Source organism: Urocitellus parryii, chromosome 6 (genome assembly GCF_045843805.1).
Source record: "Urocitellus parryii isolate mUroPar1 chromosome 6, mUroPar1.hap1, whole genome shotgun sequence".
In the NCBI taxonomy this organism is placed as follows: Eukaryota; Metazoa; Chordata; class Mammalia; order Rodentia; family Sciuridae; genus Urocitellus; species Urocitellus parryii.
Window position 1 is genome coordinate 183,732,089 of NC_135536.1, and position 18,541 is coordinate 183,750,629.

An 18,541-nucleotide genomic window follows, 5' to 3' on the forward strand; every position below is an offset into this window, starting at 1 on the left:
ACATACCAACCAATTTGGTTCTCTTTCCCCTGATGTTACTCCATTTAACACTGCGGGTCCCAATCGCCCTGCCTACATTTATAGGTGAGGGAAAACTCCCAGCCAGAGAAACTCAACGGCTCTGCTCCATGGACTCTCTCTGGCCACAGTGTCCTTGAACTTCATATGCATGTCCACTTCTGGGATCCTTCCTGAGAGGCATCCATACAGAGAATCAATGCTGAAGTTTCATTTGAAAGGCAGGAAAGCAGGCTTTTCATGCAGGCAAATACTCTATTATTTTCCACATTGTAAAGCCCAAAAACTTGGTGTAAAGTCTAAAAGTCAGACTTCTAAAGCTGACGTTTGTTTGAAATGGTCAAAATCAGATCATGGTTTCACTCCACACTGGGGTTTAGTGCAGGTTTTCTTCTAATTATTGCTGCCCCTCAGAAAAGAACAACGAGACTTATTTTCCAGAGGCTGGAACTACCCTGGGGGGTGGCTCTCTGGCCTGCCGACCCCACCTGCCCAGGGCTGCCCACGCCCACATGCACCCCGCACTCTCCTTTCTTTATCATGAAGACCCTGTGAGGTTCCTGGCTGCAGTCACAAATAAGTCAATCTGCAGCAGAACACCTCGAGGAATCCTGGGTGGTACTAAAGAGAGGAAACTGTAAGTATTGCCTGATTAGGGACCTTCACTGTGTGGCTACGGCCCCTGGACCCCAGAGAGACTCCAGGCCACACTGCACGTCAGCATCCAGGGTCCAGGCCCCATGAGATCCACCAGGCACTGCACTCTAGACTGCGAGTGAGCATCTCAGCCACGTCAGATTCTCTGTTTCCTTTAAACCTGTTTCCAAGGAGTTTAACATTTAATCTTTCTCTCACTCACTTACTCAATATTAATTGAGGGCACTCTGGAAGCCAAAGCCAGTTCCAGGAGGTGAGAGCGTGCAGCTGGGAACGGAGACGCTGATTCCTTCTCCAGAGGAGCTTGTGAGTCGAGAGAGAGAGAGCTGTCCAGTGGCCTGTCCTGGGGCAAGGTAGGAAGCAGAAGGGAATTCCGAGGATCCATGTTTCCCAAGGCAAAATAATAATAATAATAATAATAATAATGTGGGAGGGGTGCAGAGAGTAGGGCAAAGTGAGCAGGCAAACAGGCAGCAGTAAGGGTGTGAGACACAGCCCCCACTTCAGGGCTGCAGTAGCTCAGATCCATGGTGGAAATTCCCTGAAACTGGGGCACATCCTAGTTGCCTGGACATCACTGATGATTTCCCAGACCTTGGCTTCTTTGGCAAAATGTGTTTGTTTGACTGATTGATTTTGGATTTTGTTTCTTCTTCTTTTTTTTTAATACTAGACCATCATATTTCTTCAGCTTTCTCACCTAAAATTCGTACAGTGCACCATTGTTTTATCTTCATAATTATCTTTTAAGAGTGGTAAGGACAAATAATATAAAATTGTCCTCTTAGCCATTTTTAAGTATACCGTTCTGGAGAGCTAACTCTATTTAAACTGTTGCATAACAAATCCGCAGAACTCTTTCTTCTTGCAAAGCTGAAACTCTGTTCACATTTAGGATGACCTGAATGACTTTGTCTCCCAAAACTTCTATGTTGGAACTTAACCCCTAAGGTGATAGCATTTAGAGGAAGGGCCTTAAAGAGGAAATCAAGTCATGAGGACAGAGTCCTTGTGAATGGGAATAATGGCCTTAGGAAAGAGCTCAAGAGAGCTAGGCAGAACTTCTCGTTCCCTTTTGCCAAGGCGCCATCTTGAACGCAGACATCCAGCTTGCCAGAAATTTGATCTTGAACTTCTCGGGCTCCAGAACTGTGAGAAATAAACTATTATTTATAAATGGTCCCTGTTGTTACAGCAGTATGAATAAACTAAGACACCACTAAGTAGAAACTTCCTACTCCCCTTTTCCCAGTCCCAGGGAATCCATCAGTCTATTTTCTGTTTCCACGAGTTCAGCTACTCTACTCATTTAAGTGAAATCATAAAGTGTATGACTTTTATTATGGATTGATTTCATTTAGCATAAAATCTTCAAGGTCTATCCATGTAGTATCAGGGGTCAGAATTCCTTTTTAAGGCAAATATGATAATGTACAGAAATACCAAATTTTCTTTATACATTGATGGATGTGTAGGTTGCCTCTAGTCTTGACCATTGTGAATAATGCTGCACTGAACTTGGGTGTATAAATAGCTCTTCAAAATCCTGCCTTTGATTTTTTGGCTGTATACCCAGAATTGAGATTGCTGGGTCATATGATAGTGCTGTTTTTAATTTTTTAAAGCATTTCCATACTGTTTCCTGTAGAGGTTACACCATTTTAAAGTCCTACCTACAGGGTACAAAGGTTCCAATTTCTTCAGATTGTTGCTTGTTAATAATTATTATTTTATTTCGTTTGGTTTATGTGTTTCTTCTGTTATAAAAGCCATCTGAATGAATGTAAGAGCGCATCTCATTGTTGTTTGAATTTGCATTTCTCTAATAATTAGTGATATTGGAAATCTTCCCATTTATTTGTTGCCATTGTTTATCTTTGAAAAAAAAAATGTGTGCTCAAGACTTTTGCCCTCTTTAAATTAGGAGTTTTGTTTTGTTGTTGTTGTTGTTGACGAATCATAAAAAGTTCTCTGTATGTTCCAGATATTAACCTTATCAAATAGATGATTTTCAGATATTTTCGCCCATGCCACAGGCTGCCTTTCACTTGGTCATTTCTTGAACACACATTAAGTCTTCAGGTGGGATGTAGTCCTATGTGCCTCCTTGGGCTCTCGTTGCTTGTGCTTTTGGTGTCAAATCCAAAAAGTCATTGCCTAAATTCAATGTCATGAAACGCTTCCACTCTACCTTCTTCTAGAATTCTTGTAGTTTTAAGTCTTATGTTTAGGTCGTCAATCCATTTTGAGTTAGTTTTTATGTATGGTGTAAGGGTCCAAATTCATTCTTCTTTAGGTGAATATCCATTTTACGCAATACCATTTGTTGAAGAAACTGCCCTTTCCCTATCGCGTAGCCTTGACTCCCTTGTCTAAGATCATATAACCATCTGTGTGAGGGCTTCAAAGGTTTTATAAGCCTCCAACACCCTCCGTTAAACCCCTTCCTGATTGAAACACCCGTGGCGGCTTCTGTTTTCTTACCAGAATCCCCTCTGCTGGACCCAACGTGATTATGTTTTAGCAGCTCTGGCTTTTAGCAGGCTCTTGGAAGCTCGAAGTCCTATTTTAACCTCAGAAACTCTCAGGATCTGTACAAGGCCTAGAATATTCCTGCTTGTCCAGAGGTTTTACAGTTGCTTTACTGACAAGAGATACTGCTTTAAATCCTGAGAAAGTGCAAGTTGGGTTTCCTAATGAGAAACGGAACGCTTAGGAAGGGAAGAAATTTTAAAAGATATTGGCAGATTCAAGGGAAGTTTAGCAAGCAGTCGCTTTCCAAACGTAGAATGTGATGACTGCGTTAGCACAGAGCACGGTGCCAAAACAGGGGGGCAGCAGGGAGGAGCAGGGGGTCTCTTTAGAAAATGGGGTAATTCTATCAATGAAATGAAACATCTCACTGATGAGTAGGAGGAATATAAATTCTAAAGAGGGACCCTTGACCTTCCTGAGCATGTGGCGGATCCCTGCAGCTCTATGGGCTACCTGAGGACAGAGCCAGGGCCCTAAGCTTGACTGGGTGCTTTCTTCCCTGCTCCGCTGGCTCTCAAGGACAGATTGTCCCCAGGCCCTGCTGCTGCTCTGCCATTTGCAGGGCACCAAGATTTTGTATCTTGAGTGTCAACTCTCAGCTCAATGAGGTCGTGGTTAGGATGGGTGGGGATCCGCACTCACAAAGACAAACTCCCCTTTCAAAGAGTCATGGTCTTCTCCCATGCCTGACAGACAGACAAGAGCAAAGCGAGGCTCCCAGGACTTTGCACTAATGCCTTATCTTATAAATGTAGCACCCAATTCTTACCATTTTAAAAGCCACCTTTACTCCTTGATTCACAAATTACAAAGCAAAGAACACTAGAGCCAGAAGAGACCCTGATTCCTGGCTTTAAGTATAACAGTTCATAAGGCCCAGAGAGGGGCAGTGCCTGACCCAAGGTTACAGAGCAGGTGAACGGCAGACTAGGGTGGGATCGGGATTTCTTAGTTTTACAGTCATTTCATTGCAGCAGGTGCAGGAAGCACAGAGAAAAGAAACTTGGTGTCTCAAGTTCGTGGCAGAGAGGAACAGACACCCAGGACCTCTTCCTCTACCTACAGAGAGCCCAGGCTAACCAAGAGGCCTGGTCGTGAGACAGTGTCAACCCCAGCCCCTGCATGTGCCTACAGCCCACAAGGAACCTCAAAAACAAACAAAACCCAGGGAAAGCAGAGCTAAAAGGACCCGAGAGACAGAACAGCTCACTCCTCAGCAGGGAAACTGAGGTCCAGAGGGCTGGGTGATCAGGACAGCAAGGCAGGGACAAAAATCCTATGTCCATGAGCAAAAAATAAAAAGGAAGCCATCAGTGAGAGCCACTGAGCCAGGCTGCTTTCCAAGCACGTCTGCCTCTTGATCCCTCCGTGACCAAGAAGCACGTTGCTGAGGTCTTTGTGCTCCGACTTCCCCATCTGCAAAATGGAGCTCAAAGGGTAACTGTGCTACGTAGGGGTGGCTGTCAACCACAAAGGAGACAAGACATTAGAGAACTTGGCACATAGTAAGTGTTCAAAAAAAGTTAGCCGTCACTGTTACCAAAGAGAGACATCCCTGCGGATGGGGGGCTATGAAAACCTGATCGAATAGGGCAGCACTGGCCAACAGATAGAACAGGAGGCCACACAGATAATTTTTTTAAACAGGTAAACAGAAACGAGAAATTAATTTTAATAATTTATCTAACCCTATCTACCTAAAGTATAGTCATGTCAACATGGAGTCCACACAAAAATAGTTGAGATGTTTTATGTTCTCTTTTTCATATAAGTTTTTGAAATTTGGTGTGTGTCTTACACTTACAGGATTAGCCCTGAGTCACATGCTCAGTAGCCCTGTGTGGCCGTGCCACCAGATCACACCCTGCAGGTCGAGGACATCCCCTGATGAGACTACAGTGCGTACTGGATTTTTCCAGATTGTTGGACTCTATTTTATGGAAATACATAAGCCATCTCATTTTTACTAAATTAAAAAAAAAAACAACTCTGTTTGTTCTAAACAATTTTCTTTCCAAATCTCTCAAAAGGTGTAATTATATTTCAAATTGCCATAGAATTCAAGGCATATGAAAACCTGTCTCCTCATTTCAAAAGACAATATATGCATTTAAAAGGGAGAGTGTTCAGGCGGAGGAGCCCTGGCCCCTGGGGCGGTAGCCACATCAGACCAACGTCCCTGAGAACATTGCAGGGCACAGGGCTGGCATCGCCCAGACTGTGAGGACGTTCCCCAGTGACTTCCTTCAGGTCGCCCTGGGCTGGCTGGAGCTCAAGCAGCAGGGGTCTGAGGAGCTGGGAGGGAAGCTCTTTACTGTCCTATCAAAGGTGTCTCTGGTGTGTGACAGCCACCATGACACTCCTGTTAACAGTGACTTCTCTGAACCAGAGGCAGGCTCACCATGTCGGACTGAGTCAATTCAACAAACTGATAGGATCAGCCCTCGTGGTCAGAAGGAGAACATGCTTCCCATTTTCCCCGGAGGAAAAAAATCCACAAAAAGGTCTTCAGACAACTTTAATATGAAAATTTTAGTTGTGTAGATAAATGAATCTGTCCAATGTCTACTTCTGGTATCTAATATTAATCACATATAAGCATTTAAAAATCACATTTCATAAAATGAAATATTCATTAAAAAGTAGACGGTGCTCCAGGAGCCCTGCAGCCAGACTGCCAGCACCCGATCTCCGTTCATGAGCACGTTACTTAACATTCTGGGACCCTGTGTCCTCTGTCAAAGAGCAGTAAAAACAGTATGTAGCTCCTAGTGTTGTTGGAATATTAACTGAATTAAAAGTACATAAAGCCCTTAGAACACTGTCCAGTGAGTGGTGTACGTACGTTGGGGTAAAAGAAAAATAGGTGTTTGTTGTCCATTCCCATATATCACAGATGCCTTTATCCCAACTCTTCATAGGCACTGCAGCAGCAGTGACTGCCACCAGAAGAGTTGAAAGACACCCGTCTATGTCACCTTGGCTTCCAGTTACACAGTGTTGGTCACAGTTGTCACTCCACCAAGTACCTGAGATAATCAGCTCATACAGGGAAAGGGTTATCTTGGCTCATCTCGTAGAGGTCTCTGTCCATGATGAAATGGCCCCTTGCTTTGGGCCTCGGCAGCACATCATGGTGAAACCACTCCCCTCGTGGCCTCGGAAGAGGAAGGGGCTGGAGTCCCACAATCTCCATCCATGGCTCACCCCCAGTGATCCAAAGACCTCCTGAAAGTAACCCACCAGCTCTCAACTGGCCACCCTGGTGGCCAAGCCACCACTCACAGCCCTCTGGGGGATGCTTAAGATCTAGACTGTAACCCACCACTGTGAATGCAATACCTTTGGAATCCAGTATAATATCATGTGTGTGTTAAAACAGATGTATCTTCCCATTTACTTAGCAGATATATATATTCTTATTTCTGCAAGATTTTATTTTGCTGGTCAAAGCCATCTTTAGGACATTCGTTTCTAACGACCACCAGCACTCATCTTCATTTGGTCATATCCTCTGGGATAATTACTAAACCTGTATTCAATTTTCTGCCCTTTTTTTTCTTACCAATTCTGTGATCCATGTAAACATCCCAAACAAGCATTGATTGGGGTCATTGCAGGCTAATGCAGTTTTCCCAATTAATTTTGTGATTCCGAATACATGAGAGACCATCCCATAATATGAGCAGCTTTGTAAGTTCTTTTCTAGGAGCACTTTGTAGACAAAGATCTTCCCTTCAGTCTGAGTGTGTGAGAACATTTTGACTTTTTTCCTTCTCCCACTGCCACTTCCTGGGGGTTGGTGAATGAAAAGCAGTATATCACTGGGGAGAGAACCCTGCGGCCTTACAAGGTGGAAACCAGATCTCAACCCCACGGCAGGGAAACAGATCCACGGCAGAACCACTGGGAGGCTCTGATCCTACTCATTACGACTCATGAAGAAGTACAGGGTGGACCCAGACTTGCCCAGGGCAAATTTGGCTCCACCAAATGTCAACCAGGACTTTGGGCAAGTCATTCAAACTTTCTATGCCTGAGTTGCCACGTTGGTAAAAATGCAGGTGAATATATCTACATCTGGGGACTGTTGCAAAGATTAAATATGTCGCTATATTTAAAGTGCTGAGGATAGTACTTGCCACAAAAGAAGCACTATCAAAATATCGCCTATCACTATTACTCTCCACAAACATCTCTCCCTGTCTCCCCTCTTCTTTCCTTTCTTTCCCCTCCTCCTTCTTCCTCTCCCTCTCTGTCCCTCTCTTTTAATACATACCAATCTGACAGTAGAGATATCGGGGTGAGCTGAGACGGGGTGGAGGGAGTTAGCTTATAAGTACCAACTCAGCATTTTTTAAGAATACGTAATCGTTTGTCATTAATGAGGGAAGAAAAAAAGTGTGACTAGCTAAATGGAAGCAAAGGACGTATAGCTTTAAACCAATCAATAATAATATCAGGAGCAATTGAGGAGACTTGAAGCCCTGTATATCCGGGTCATTTCAATGTAAGTGCTACATTAAAGGAACGTGGGTCCGTTGGAAGGTATCATGTTTTTGCAAGGGAAGCCGCTTACAAGTCCCTCCACAAGCTTGTGACTATATTCCAGGCCCTGGCATGAAGCCAGAGAGAATCCCCAGAGTCCCTGTATTTGCCCCAAGAATGCTGCTTTCAACTCCAGAGCAGAAGAGCCCAAACCAACGGGGCTGTGGTACCAAGTGGCCCATCCCCGCCCCAGCCTCGGTAAGCTGAGAGTAAGCTCCAAACATAAAAGCTACAGGTGCCCTGCAAACGCCAAGGTCCCCTGAAATCCCTTCTCCCTGACTTCCCTAACACCAGGGAGCCCCTATGGACCACCCTCCATGCCAGGCCCCACGCAGGGCACAGGGAATTCAGCCCATGCCCTGGGGAGGCACCCAGCCCTGGTGGGGGATCAGAGACAACACGGCCCATGGAACTCGGCAAGAGCAGCACAGAGAGGAGGCGAGTGCTGCAGGGAGTACTGGGAAGGCCTCCAGGAGGAGGTGGCCTCTTTGCGGGGCTCTGATGGAAGAGGAAGGGGAAGAGGAGGCCTGCTGTAGCCAACGTGTCGGCATGGGGGTGTGACCTGCAGGGTTTGTGGCTGAAACAAGAAAAATCAACCATCTGTCTCAAACTAGGAAAGATCCAGAAGAAAACTGGAAAGCTAATCATGAAGAGGAAGTTTTAGGATCAGGCTTGATAAACAAGCAGAAGCCCCACTAGGTGACCCCCGAGCAAGAAGTCCCACAAGGTCTTTGGGTACAAGCACCGTGGCTGGACACCACCACTACCATCGGACATGCCAACTCACCAGCCTCTGGCTGCGGGCTCCTCCTTCCTAGATGCAAAGTCCTGGGCAGCAGGGTCCCCAAAATCCACAAGCAGGAGTGAAGACTGGACTCCCAGAACAAAACACAGAGAGGACAGAAGAGGAAACGGGGGCAGGAGACACGCACTGGGGATGCACCATGGGAAAGTTCAACTATTAAGAACAGCAATTTTTTTTAACAACGTTGTCCTTGCCCAGGGGGACAGAAGCTCTCTTGGTACACAGACCATGAACAACCCTGCCTCATACAGTCCCACCGAAGACCCCATCGTACTTCTGACAGCGGACGTCCACCTGGATCAGCCAGCGTTTGGACCACTCTGGTTAATACTAGTTCAAACTCAATTCTCCATCCAGGGCCTAAGCCAAGAGGTACGTGCAGGGGACCCCACAATTCTGAGTTGTGTTTTGTGCTTCAGAATTCACAAAACACTTCCCAACCATCAACTCATGGGCAAATTTCTAGGACTACATGGTTAACATGTGGATGGATGATATTCTTCCTCCAGATCTCAAAAATAATACACAGCTTTCTGGGGTTTTGGGTGCATAAGGGAAAACAGAATTACGTACCTATGAATGCAAAGTTGATAATTCGCCCCGGGGGATGAGCGCAGGGGTGTATGTGGGCGCTCCCTGCCACGCGAGTTGGGAGTCATGACGAGGAACTTAAATATGCAACGGTACAGAGTGGTTAAATAAATTGTGGAACAGCCACTGGAACAGAAAGCCCTGAAGCTTTCAGAAAACATGCTTTTGAGGAATATTTAATGACATGAAGAGAATGCTAAAAACCAGCATTAAATAGAAAAATAGATATTTATGTGAATTTCTATGCACGTGTGACTTTCATTTCATTCGTGGTCGCTATCTCTATTGTGCATATCCTCTTCAAAGAATGTGCATTATTTCTACCATCATAAATCATGACGGCAAATAGGAATCATTTTAAAAGATACTTAATTGATGACAGCACCCTGAAGGCAGTGTATTTCTCACCCGTGGGGGCTTCAAGCTACCTCCTGGGCCACACGAAACTCACATAGCCTTGGACCAGCCCCTTCCTTCTCCAGGACTCAGGTTTCTCCAAAATAAAGAGGTGACAATATCCCTGAACTCACGGGATGGTGGCCCATTAGTTGAAATGTTGCATGGGAAGACACCGGATCTAGTCCTTGGTTGGAATGGACGGATGGCCAATGCCAGCTTCCTTAGAAGAGAACCCACACAGGTCTCTTGAAGTATTGGAAACTTAACTCTTCTTCTAAGTTCTCTAAGAGGTGCCCTGGCTGGTGGTAGGGTCAGGTGGCTGGGATGGAGGACAGAAGCCTCAACACAGTGTTGGCAGGGCTACATTCTCCCCACAGGCTCAGGGTAAGGAATGCTTCCTTCCTGGTCCAGTGAGGACGATCCTTGGCACCCCTTGGCTGGTAGAGGCATCACTCCCACCTCCCCCTCCACCTTCACGAGGCCTCCTGCCCTGTGCCTCTGCCTCCACCGGCCACCCTGGATCAGGGCCCAGTACGACAGTCTCATCATAACTCAGTTATGCCTATAGGGACCCCCTTTCCAAATAAGGTCCTATTCACAGCACCGGGAATTAGGACTTCAGCTCACCTTTGGAGGGGACAATTCTATCCATAACTGTCCCCAGTCCTCTATCTATACCCTCAGCAGTGAGAGCAAGGTGGGAACACACAGCCGAGGCCCAGGGGCCTGAAGGAAAGCCTGCACCGCCTCGGGGGCCCCCTCCTGCTGCCGTGTCAGGCTGACGGGCTGAAACCTCCTGATGCCTGTGCACCTGGGTGTTCCCCCAGACAGGGCCCCGTCCCTGTCCCTGCCCTCCCTCCCATCAGGCAACTCTGCCATTCCCTGTATTTCCCTGCTCTAGAAATACACGTGGGCGGAGAAGCAGAGAAGATGCTGCTTGAGGTCAGGATTCCCTTATTTCTTCTTTTTTTCCCCCCAAGTTTAAACTTACTCTAGAGAGTAGGATGTGGGCTGCAGAGACGCCAGGCCAAGAGCGAGGTGCCTCTGAGGGCTAAGAAGGCTCGGGAAGAATCCCCACCCTGGGAGGGGCACAGAGAGGGTCTTCTGGCCCTGCCCTGCTCAGCAGCAGACCCCGAGGAGGGGCAGGCCACAGAAGGGATGCTGGGTGGGGCAGTTGGGCTGGCTGAGCCCAGACAATGGCTCCTAGCCCTGGAAGGAAGCAGTGGAGTCACAAGGGGACCTCAGGGAGCCAGCTCCTTGGAGGATATATCACAAGGGCTGGCTTAAGTCTCCAGGAAGTCACGGAACCCTGGGGAATGGGGGACCCCAGTGGTGACTCCAACTTAACATCTCGCCTCTCCAGGGGCTCAGGGTCAGAGCGAAGTGGATGTCAATAAGAGAGATAAATGCAGCAGATACAAGAGAGACAAAAACTCAGGGGGCAGCCTGAGGTCATCCCTTCTTCATTTCTGACACTTAAAATAATGTCCTGCAGGCATCAGAGGGAAACTCCCAAGCCCTGTTGCCTTTGGGCTTCATGTGGCTCTACAGTCCCCAAGAGGCCCTCCTGCTTGGTTCCCGCTCTTCCTCAGGCTCCACCAAGGATGGGGGAGGCTGGAGGAGATCTGTCAGTTCCATGGACAAGAGAGAGATCCAGAGAGAGGGTTTATGGGCCAAGCAACCCCCATTCCTCTGTGAGAGTCCAGTCAGGTGGACGAGCAGGGAAACCAGGTCTGAACCTAGTATGCCAGCCCGATCGACAGCTTGGCCCAGGAGTGGGATGAGGAGGAGCGCGACCGTGGCACAGGTAAAGTCCGACCCAGGGAGGAGGCATCCAGCCCTCCAGGTTGCAGTGCATGCTGGGACAGGAAGCCTCTCTGGCCAACACCAACCACCTGAGGAACAGCAGCATCTGGTACCTCTGAGCCTGAGGAGGGGCCAGGTCCTAAGGTGGGCTGGCTCTTTCAGAAAAGGACCTGGAAAAACCAACAGGAGCTGAGCCCTGCCCTGTGTAGACAGTCCACACTCACACAGGACCTCCACTGAACTCTTATGCTTGTCCCCAAGTTGAAGATGTGGAAACTGAGGCAAAGGGATGGAAGTCCCAGGTCATTCAGCTATGGTATAAGATTCGAATAGGCTGACCTGTGAGTATGTCCATGATAGGGGCTTCAAAAAGCAAAAACAGGATATACTGAGTAGAGCAATAAAGGAGACCTTCTTTAGATCAACAGATGAGGAAGGAGCTCTGTGGGAAGCTGTGTAAGCTGAGACCTGAAGAAACTGGCCAAGAAAAGAATGGAGAGAATCATTCCCGTGAGTGGGAACAGCATGTGCAAAGGTCCGGTGCCAGGAAAGAACAACATGTCCAACAAATGGAGAAGAGCCAGTGTGTCTGGAGCATTTTGAGAGAGAAGAAAGGGATCTTGCAGATGACACTAGATCATGGGGACCTTACTGGCATGAAGAGGAGTGGAGATTTCATCCTATGTGGCAGGCCACTGGAGGGATTAAGTGATAAAATGACATGTTCTGATTTACCCTGATCAAGAACAGCACAGAGCTTGTCTCTCACACACAGGGGGTCCATAAAAGGCTATGGAACATCTGAATCAACAGCCTCAAAAGAGATTTCAGGAGAGATGGAAATGGCTCGGTTTAAGAGAGAGAGAGAGTCAGATTCCAGCCTTTGCCCAGGAGAAGAACAAACAGTTCCGCCTAATCCAAATTCGCTTTCATGCTCTCTGCCTCAGCAGCACCGCGGCCCCTGGAATCCACAGGCACGTCACGACAGAATAATTCCAGTGATCGTTATCAAATGCCTCTATTTAGAACAGCTCAGAAGATTGTATTAGCACAATCCAATATTTATGAAATGACACTCTGCTGTAATGAGGGACTGAGAAAATTAAGATGAGAAGTTAGCGTCTCATCTCTGGGGAGAAACAGCGGCCAGGGTAAAGAGCGGCCATCTCACTTGGCAGCTGGGAACACTGGTGTTCTGATCTGTAAAATGGGAAGGACAGTAGCAAGGGGGAAAGAGCGAGGCCCAAAGGATGTGCACCCTTCATTCCTTCATGACAGACCCACTGGAGTAAGACCCTTTGCCTGTCCATCCACGCAGCCATCCAGCAAGACGTTGTTTGGTGAACACCTAGGGATCTACTGCGGTGGACACTGAAGACACAGCGGGAGCAGACTGCCATGGTCCCCAGTTACGTGGAGCTTCTCATCTGGGGCAAAGCACACCCTGAGCAAATAACCCAGCTATGACATGTGTCATTGGGAAAAGTGCAGTGTGGGGGTGGGGGTGGGGGGGCTTATTAGGGTGGGAGCTGTCCCAGACTGAGACAGGAAGAAGACCAGGAGGGCAGGGTGGAGGGAGGGTGGAGGGAGAGGACCATGTGAATCCCTGACGCAGCAGAGTCGGAACATTCTGGAAACGGACAGAATCCGCTGTGAAGTGAGCACAGCAGGGAGTGGGACTGGATGAGGGTGAACGCAGAGGTTGTTGGATCAGACGTCAAGGCCTCAAGGCTGCAGTGGGCTCTGGTCTCCTCAGAGCAATGAAGCCACAGAAGGACTCTAAGCAGAAACTGGATAGGGACCTGGTAGGGAAGAGGGAACAGGCACAGGCTGATATTCTAGGATAACCTCTTTGGTTTCTGGATAGAGAAAGAATCAAAGTCAAGAAGCCTCTTAGAAAGTTCTCCAGTTACCCAGGAAAGAGCCGGGGGAGCTCTCTACCAGCAAGTGGTACAGAGACAGAGAGGCTTGGAAACACCCAAGATGCACTCAAGGGGTAAGGCAGGGGGTGAAGCAGTGACTTGACAAAAGAACTCTGCCCTCTGGGTTGTGAATCAGCGGCCGAGTGGGTGGAGCGGGTTTTCCCAGGACAAGGAACATTGGGGACTGAGGAGACAGGGAAGGAGGAAGGAAGGATTAAGAGCTCAGTTTTGGAGACATTGAGCTGGAGAAGCCTACAAGACCCTGCAGGGCCTCGGGTGAGCCAAAGATGAGCAGAAAGAGCAGGCACACGTCCACTTTCATGCACACATCCCTACACACATACACGTTACACATGCACACACGTGTCAACATGCATGCACACACATAACACACACTAGAGGATCCAGATTTATTCAGCCAATATCAAAGATGGCCAGCAGAGCAGAGAACATGTGACATGCTCAAAGTACAGGTATTTGGGGCTCTTGGTGTCTCTAGCAGGAGGAACGAGTATCATCTAAACCCAGGCACTTCTGAGGTTAAAGTCAACCTGGTTAAAAATCCTGATAGGACAACAGCTGCAGAGGTTGCTCCACGTCACCTTCCTCATGGGCACATGCAGCTGTGGATGACTTCACTAAATGAAACAAGAAGCTACCAGATCTGAAATGCTCCTTTTCATACTACAGCACACCTTCATCCTTCCCAAGGCTTACACTAACACTCAAAAGAAACTTACACAATCCGTACCCTCAACAGCCTCTATGCAGAGCCATCCAGGGGCCTTCTGCTTTGGTCCATGAGGCCACACCCTCAGCTGAACATCTCCAAGCATCTTCTCTGCCCCCAACTTAATGGCCTCCTGGAAAATCCCCTTCACCAGAGGTGGCCGAGAAGACACTGGACAGTGGGCTGTGTAGGTCTAAAGCCCATAAGAGATGTGGGCTGGAGTCGTGAATGTTGGAATCACCAGGGGACAGACAGCATCAGAAGCCAGGGGAGTGGCGAGGCCCATGGTAGAAAGAGGACAGAGCCACCCAAAGAACACAGATGCTTAAAGGTCAGAGAAAGCCAAGGAGAAGACAAAGAAAAGCAAGGGCCAGCATCAAGAGGGGCTGCTGGGAAACCAGGACTGGGTGGGCTGTGGGAGCCCTCGGCCCAGAGGACCCACAGAGAAGCCGCCCTCTCCACCTGCCAACCCAGCGGGGCCAGAGGGAGCTCTTAACTTTCCCAGGGTTGCAATTCTTGCTACCTTGTCTCACCTCTTTAAGATGCACCTCCTCCAGGGGTACCCCAGTCCCCAGGTGTTCTCCCTGAGAATGAGCACGTCTGCTCTGGGTATTCCCCCTAAAATGCACCAGCTGTCCCTCTCCTCAGCCCGCCTCATGCAGACGGCCATCAGGAGTTTGCACTGGAATCTTGGCTCCACTGACTGAGGACAGGCTGGGTATTCAGAAGGTCAGGACACTGACTTTTGGAGTGATGCTCTCACTGAAGAATTTTCCTTATGTACTTGCAACCCGTGTCTGTGCAGCCTGGAGAAAGGGGCAGACTTCAAATCCTCCCCCAGATCCCCGGATCTTCCTTCCCTCCCAAATCCCAACACTATCAGATTCCCAAGCAAAACCCAGTGACACCCTAGGACTAGCGAGAATCTCAAAGGTAAAAGAAACCCTAAAGATCCCTAAATCCAGGTGATACGTGACTCTCTCTACATCCTGAAGAACTCCCTCAGTCATGGCTTGAACTTATCTGAGGATGAGAAACTCACTTTCTATGGAGTTATCTTAGTCCCTTTCAGACAATTCGATCCATAAGCAATTTCTTCCCCATTACAGCCCCGAAAGAGACAGACGGCATACCTGTAGGCACTGCTGGGTCCAGCATTGGCTTCTCCCACGTGTTGATCTGCTCCCAGGTGAACCCATTGGTCCCCAGGGCCACACTATATCCACAGTTGCTGTAGTGCTCATCAAAGGAACAGCCACCTGCAAACAGAAGAGATATTGGTCAATACATCCCCGCGTCTGAGGCTGGGTTTGTCACCCTTGTCTCATGGGTTCTTCATTTACAGCTTTGCATTTTAAACTCTGAAGAAGACTAAGAAAAAAAAAAGACAAGCAAATTGGATTTTTATATTTGCTTTGGTGCTCGTAGGAAGGGCACTCGCATCTGCAGGCCCCCCTGTTTTAAAAAGTTAATAAGGCTCGTTACATTGATTTCAATCTTCCTTCCTGAGAAAGTAAACAGCAACATCTCATTCTAAGTAGGAAAGATGAATGCCACGGCATGCCTCTGTAACTGCTCCTTCAACATGGAGAGATGCTTCGAGGCAGCAGGAAGGGCATTAGCTGCAGAGCTGGACCCATGCCTTGGTTTGCAAAGCTGTGCACGCTTGGCCCACGTCTCAGTTTCCACACCTGTAACGTGGAGGGAAATACCATCAAATGAATTAAAATAGGAAAAGCCAGCGGCACAGAATATGGTCTTGATGCCCACCTCCTTCTCTGTGAACTCGTTCTGAAAACCCACGTTTCCGTGGAGCAGCAAGTGCATTGGTGAGAAGTTAAATGAGCGTACACCAAGAACACAGGAAAGTGGATGCTGATAACGTGTGAAGCTTCTCCTTTGAACTTGAAGTTCGAGCCATCCACCGTCTGACAGTAAGCTGTTCACTCAACATGACAAGGATTCACTAAGCATATGCTTTGGGCCAAAAGTCCCCGGGAGGTGACAATGAAAGACGTGGGATAGAGAATGGAGTCTCCAGCTAGGACAGGGTGGTGTGCCCAGAGAAACAGGTGCCTGCAGATGTTCTGGAGGGGGGAGGGGAAGAAGTGGAGGAGAATTAACAGGACTCTAAAGAGCGGGAGCCTCTCCCTGGAGGTAGTCCAGGGGGGCCCACCGAATGTATGAAGGCAGGAGGTGGCAGCAGGTCCGATTCCCACAGCAGCTTGCAGGCCAGTCTCCCAGACACACTCCACACTGTCCCTCTGATGTCCCCTTATGCTCAGAGACATCATCACATCACCTTCCCACTCCTGTACATGCCCATCTGTTCCCCACCATCCAGAGAATGACATCTTCAACAGACTGAAAGTCTTCATGTCCCCCCCCCCCAAGACTGATATGTTGAAACCTACCCCCCAGTCTCCATGCAATGGTGTTAAGAGGTGGGACTTTGGGGAGGTGATTAGGAGCGCCCTCATGAATGGAATCCATGCCCTTATAAAAGAGGCCTGAGGGAACTTGTTTGCTCCTTCTGCCACACGAGGACACGGAGAAGGCACCATCTAGGAAAACGCCCTCACGAGATGCGGAACCTCCTGGAAACTTGATCCTGGACTCCCCAGCCTCTGCAACCAGGAGCAATAAATTTCTATTTTTATAAATTTCCCAGTTTCATGTATTTTGTTTTAGCAGCACAAAGGGACCAAGACAGCACCAAGCGAATCTTAGGCAGGCAATAAATGCTAACGGCACAATCACCTGTTGTTCCAAGCCCTGAGCTTCACCTACCCAACCCTGCACAATCATAGGTAGGCAGTCACCCCCGAGCTGACTGCTGTCAGGTCTTATTCCCCGAATGACCAGGGGCACATCTCCGCTTCACAGACATTTCCTAGGCTACATGCTGCCTCCATCTGCTGAGCTATGATGTTCATTTCATTCTGCAGCAAACACGTTCCCCTTACGACAGTCTGACCTTTGACACTGGGGTTCCAGGTCTCCTGTGGTGAGGACCTCGAAATGGATGGAAGAGCTCACTTAGCATGGAGTCAAAAGCTGCCTTGAGCCACTATTTCTTTGGGATATTCAGACCCTGCTGCCATTTCTATCCCACTCTGCAGCATCTGTCATCCCTCAAAGGGACTTCAGTGTCTCTTAGAGAAGACTTTCTGGAAACGAGCGCCTGTCCTGCACTTGATCACACTGTCATCTGAATCTTAGGACATATGGCTCATTCCTGGGCTCCAGGAAATGCAGGAACTACAGCTGGGGATGGATGTAATTTCCCTCTGAGATGATGTCATCCTAGAACCCAGACCTCCATTTTCTGTGTTAATCAACCTTTTCATCGCTGGGGCCAAAACACCCAACAAGAACAACTTAGAGGAGGAAAAGTTTATTTGGGTCATGGTATCAGAGGTTCCGTTCCTGGTTGGCCAACTCCGTTGCTCTAGGCCTGAAGTGGGGCAGAACTTCATGGCAGAGGGCCCAGTGGAGGGAAGCTGCTCAGGTCATAACAGCCAGGAAGCAGAGAGAGCAAGAGAGGTGCCAGGGCCAAAATATAAAACCCCAGAGCACACCCCCATGACGATGACCTACTTCCTCCAGCCACGCCCCACCTGCCTGGAGTTACTCCCCAGCACAGTAGTCTTCCCAATTATTAATCAAATGGATTAATCTACTGTTTAGATCACAGCTCTCATAATGACACTGTTTCACCTCTGAACATTGCTCCCTTGCCAATCACGAGCTTTTCGGGAGGAGAGACCTCAGATCCAAAGCAAAACAACATTAAAGGGATGCTGTCTAACTGGTCACTGGTGCAGCTGCAGAAGCCTGATAAATATAGAAGCCGAAAAGTACAGCGTGGTGACAAAAATCAAATTGAGGACAGGAAAGGAAAGAGAAGCAGGACAGAGGAGGGAGTTACAAATCCGGGCTGCAATTTCCCTCACGCCCATCTGCTAAAAGGGCGGGGGGGGATAGGTTTGACTCTGAGCTTCTGACACCCAATATTAAATGGAAAAATTGGCCAGGTACCGGACACTGTGTTCATGCAATAAACATCAGATCACTCAGGAAAATGACAACCAGTCCAAGGGTTTAGATCAGACAAGGCTCCTCTGCAGGGACTGTTGTAACAAAAACCTCACATCCAGGAATGAAACAGCACCCCATATCTGAAGTCACATCCACATCCCAAGTGCATGGCCCATCTCATGGAAATGTTTCTTATAATCATTCTTCGATATAAATCGATAGCATCACCCAAACACACACAAGGAAGAGCAACTCACTGGGACCCCAAAGACACAATCTAGGTACCCCACACCCTGATGGTCTGGCTTGATTCCGAGACAAGTGTTAAAAACTCTTCAGGAGCGAAAATACACTTGAGTATTTTTCAAGAAGTCACCCCTGGGTTTTCTTCCTCTTGGTCAACCGATTGAGAAACAGAGTGGCTGTGAGCTCCGGATCGTAGGACCTGACCGCCATCGGCACTGCACTGCCAGAGGGGCACAACCTCCT

The 18,541-nt window shown here is 48.1% G+C and overlaps 1 protein-coding gene across 2 annotated transcripts in view; it reads right to left on the reverse strand.

Moving 5' to 3' along the window:
- Positions 1-18,541, reverse strand: part of Ptprt (protein tyrosine phosphatase receptor type T) — a 1,043,151-nt gene that overhangs the window by 762,083 nt on the left and 262,527 nt on the right. For both annotated transcript variants that reach the window (XM_026383218.2, XM_026383217.2), the window contains exon 2: positions 15,145-15,270. In XM_026383218.2, coding sequence (XP_026239003.1) covers positions 15,145-15,270 — 126 coding nt within the window. The remainder of the gene's footprint in view (positions 1-15,144; positions 15,271-18,541) is intronic.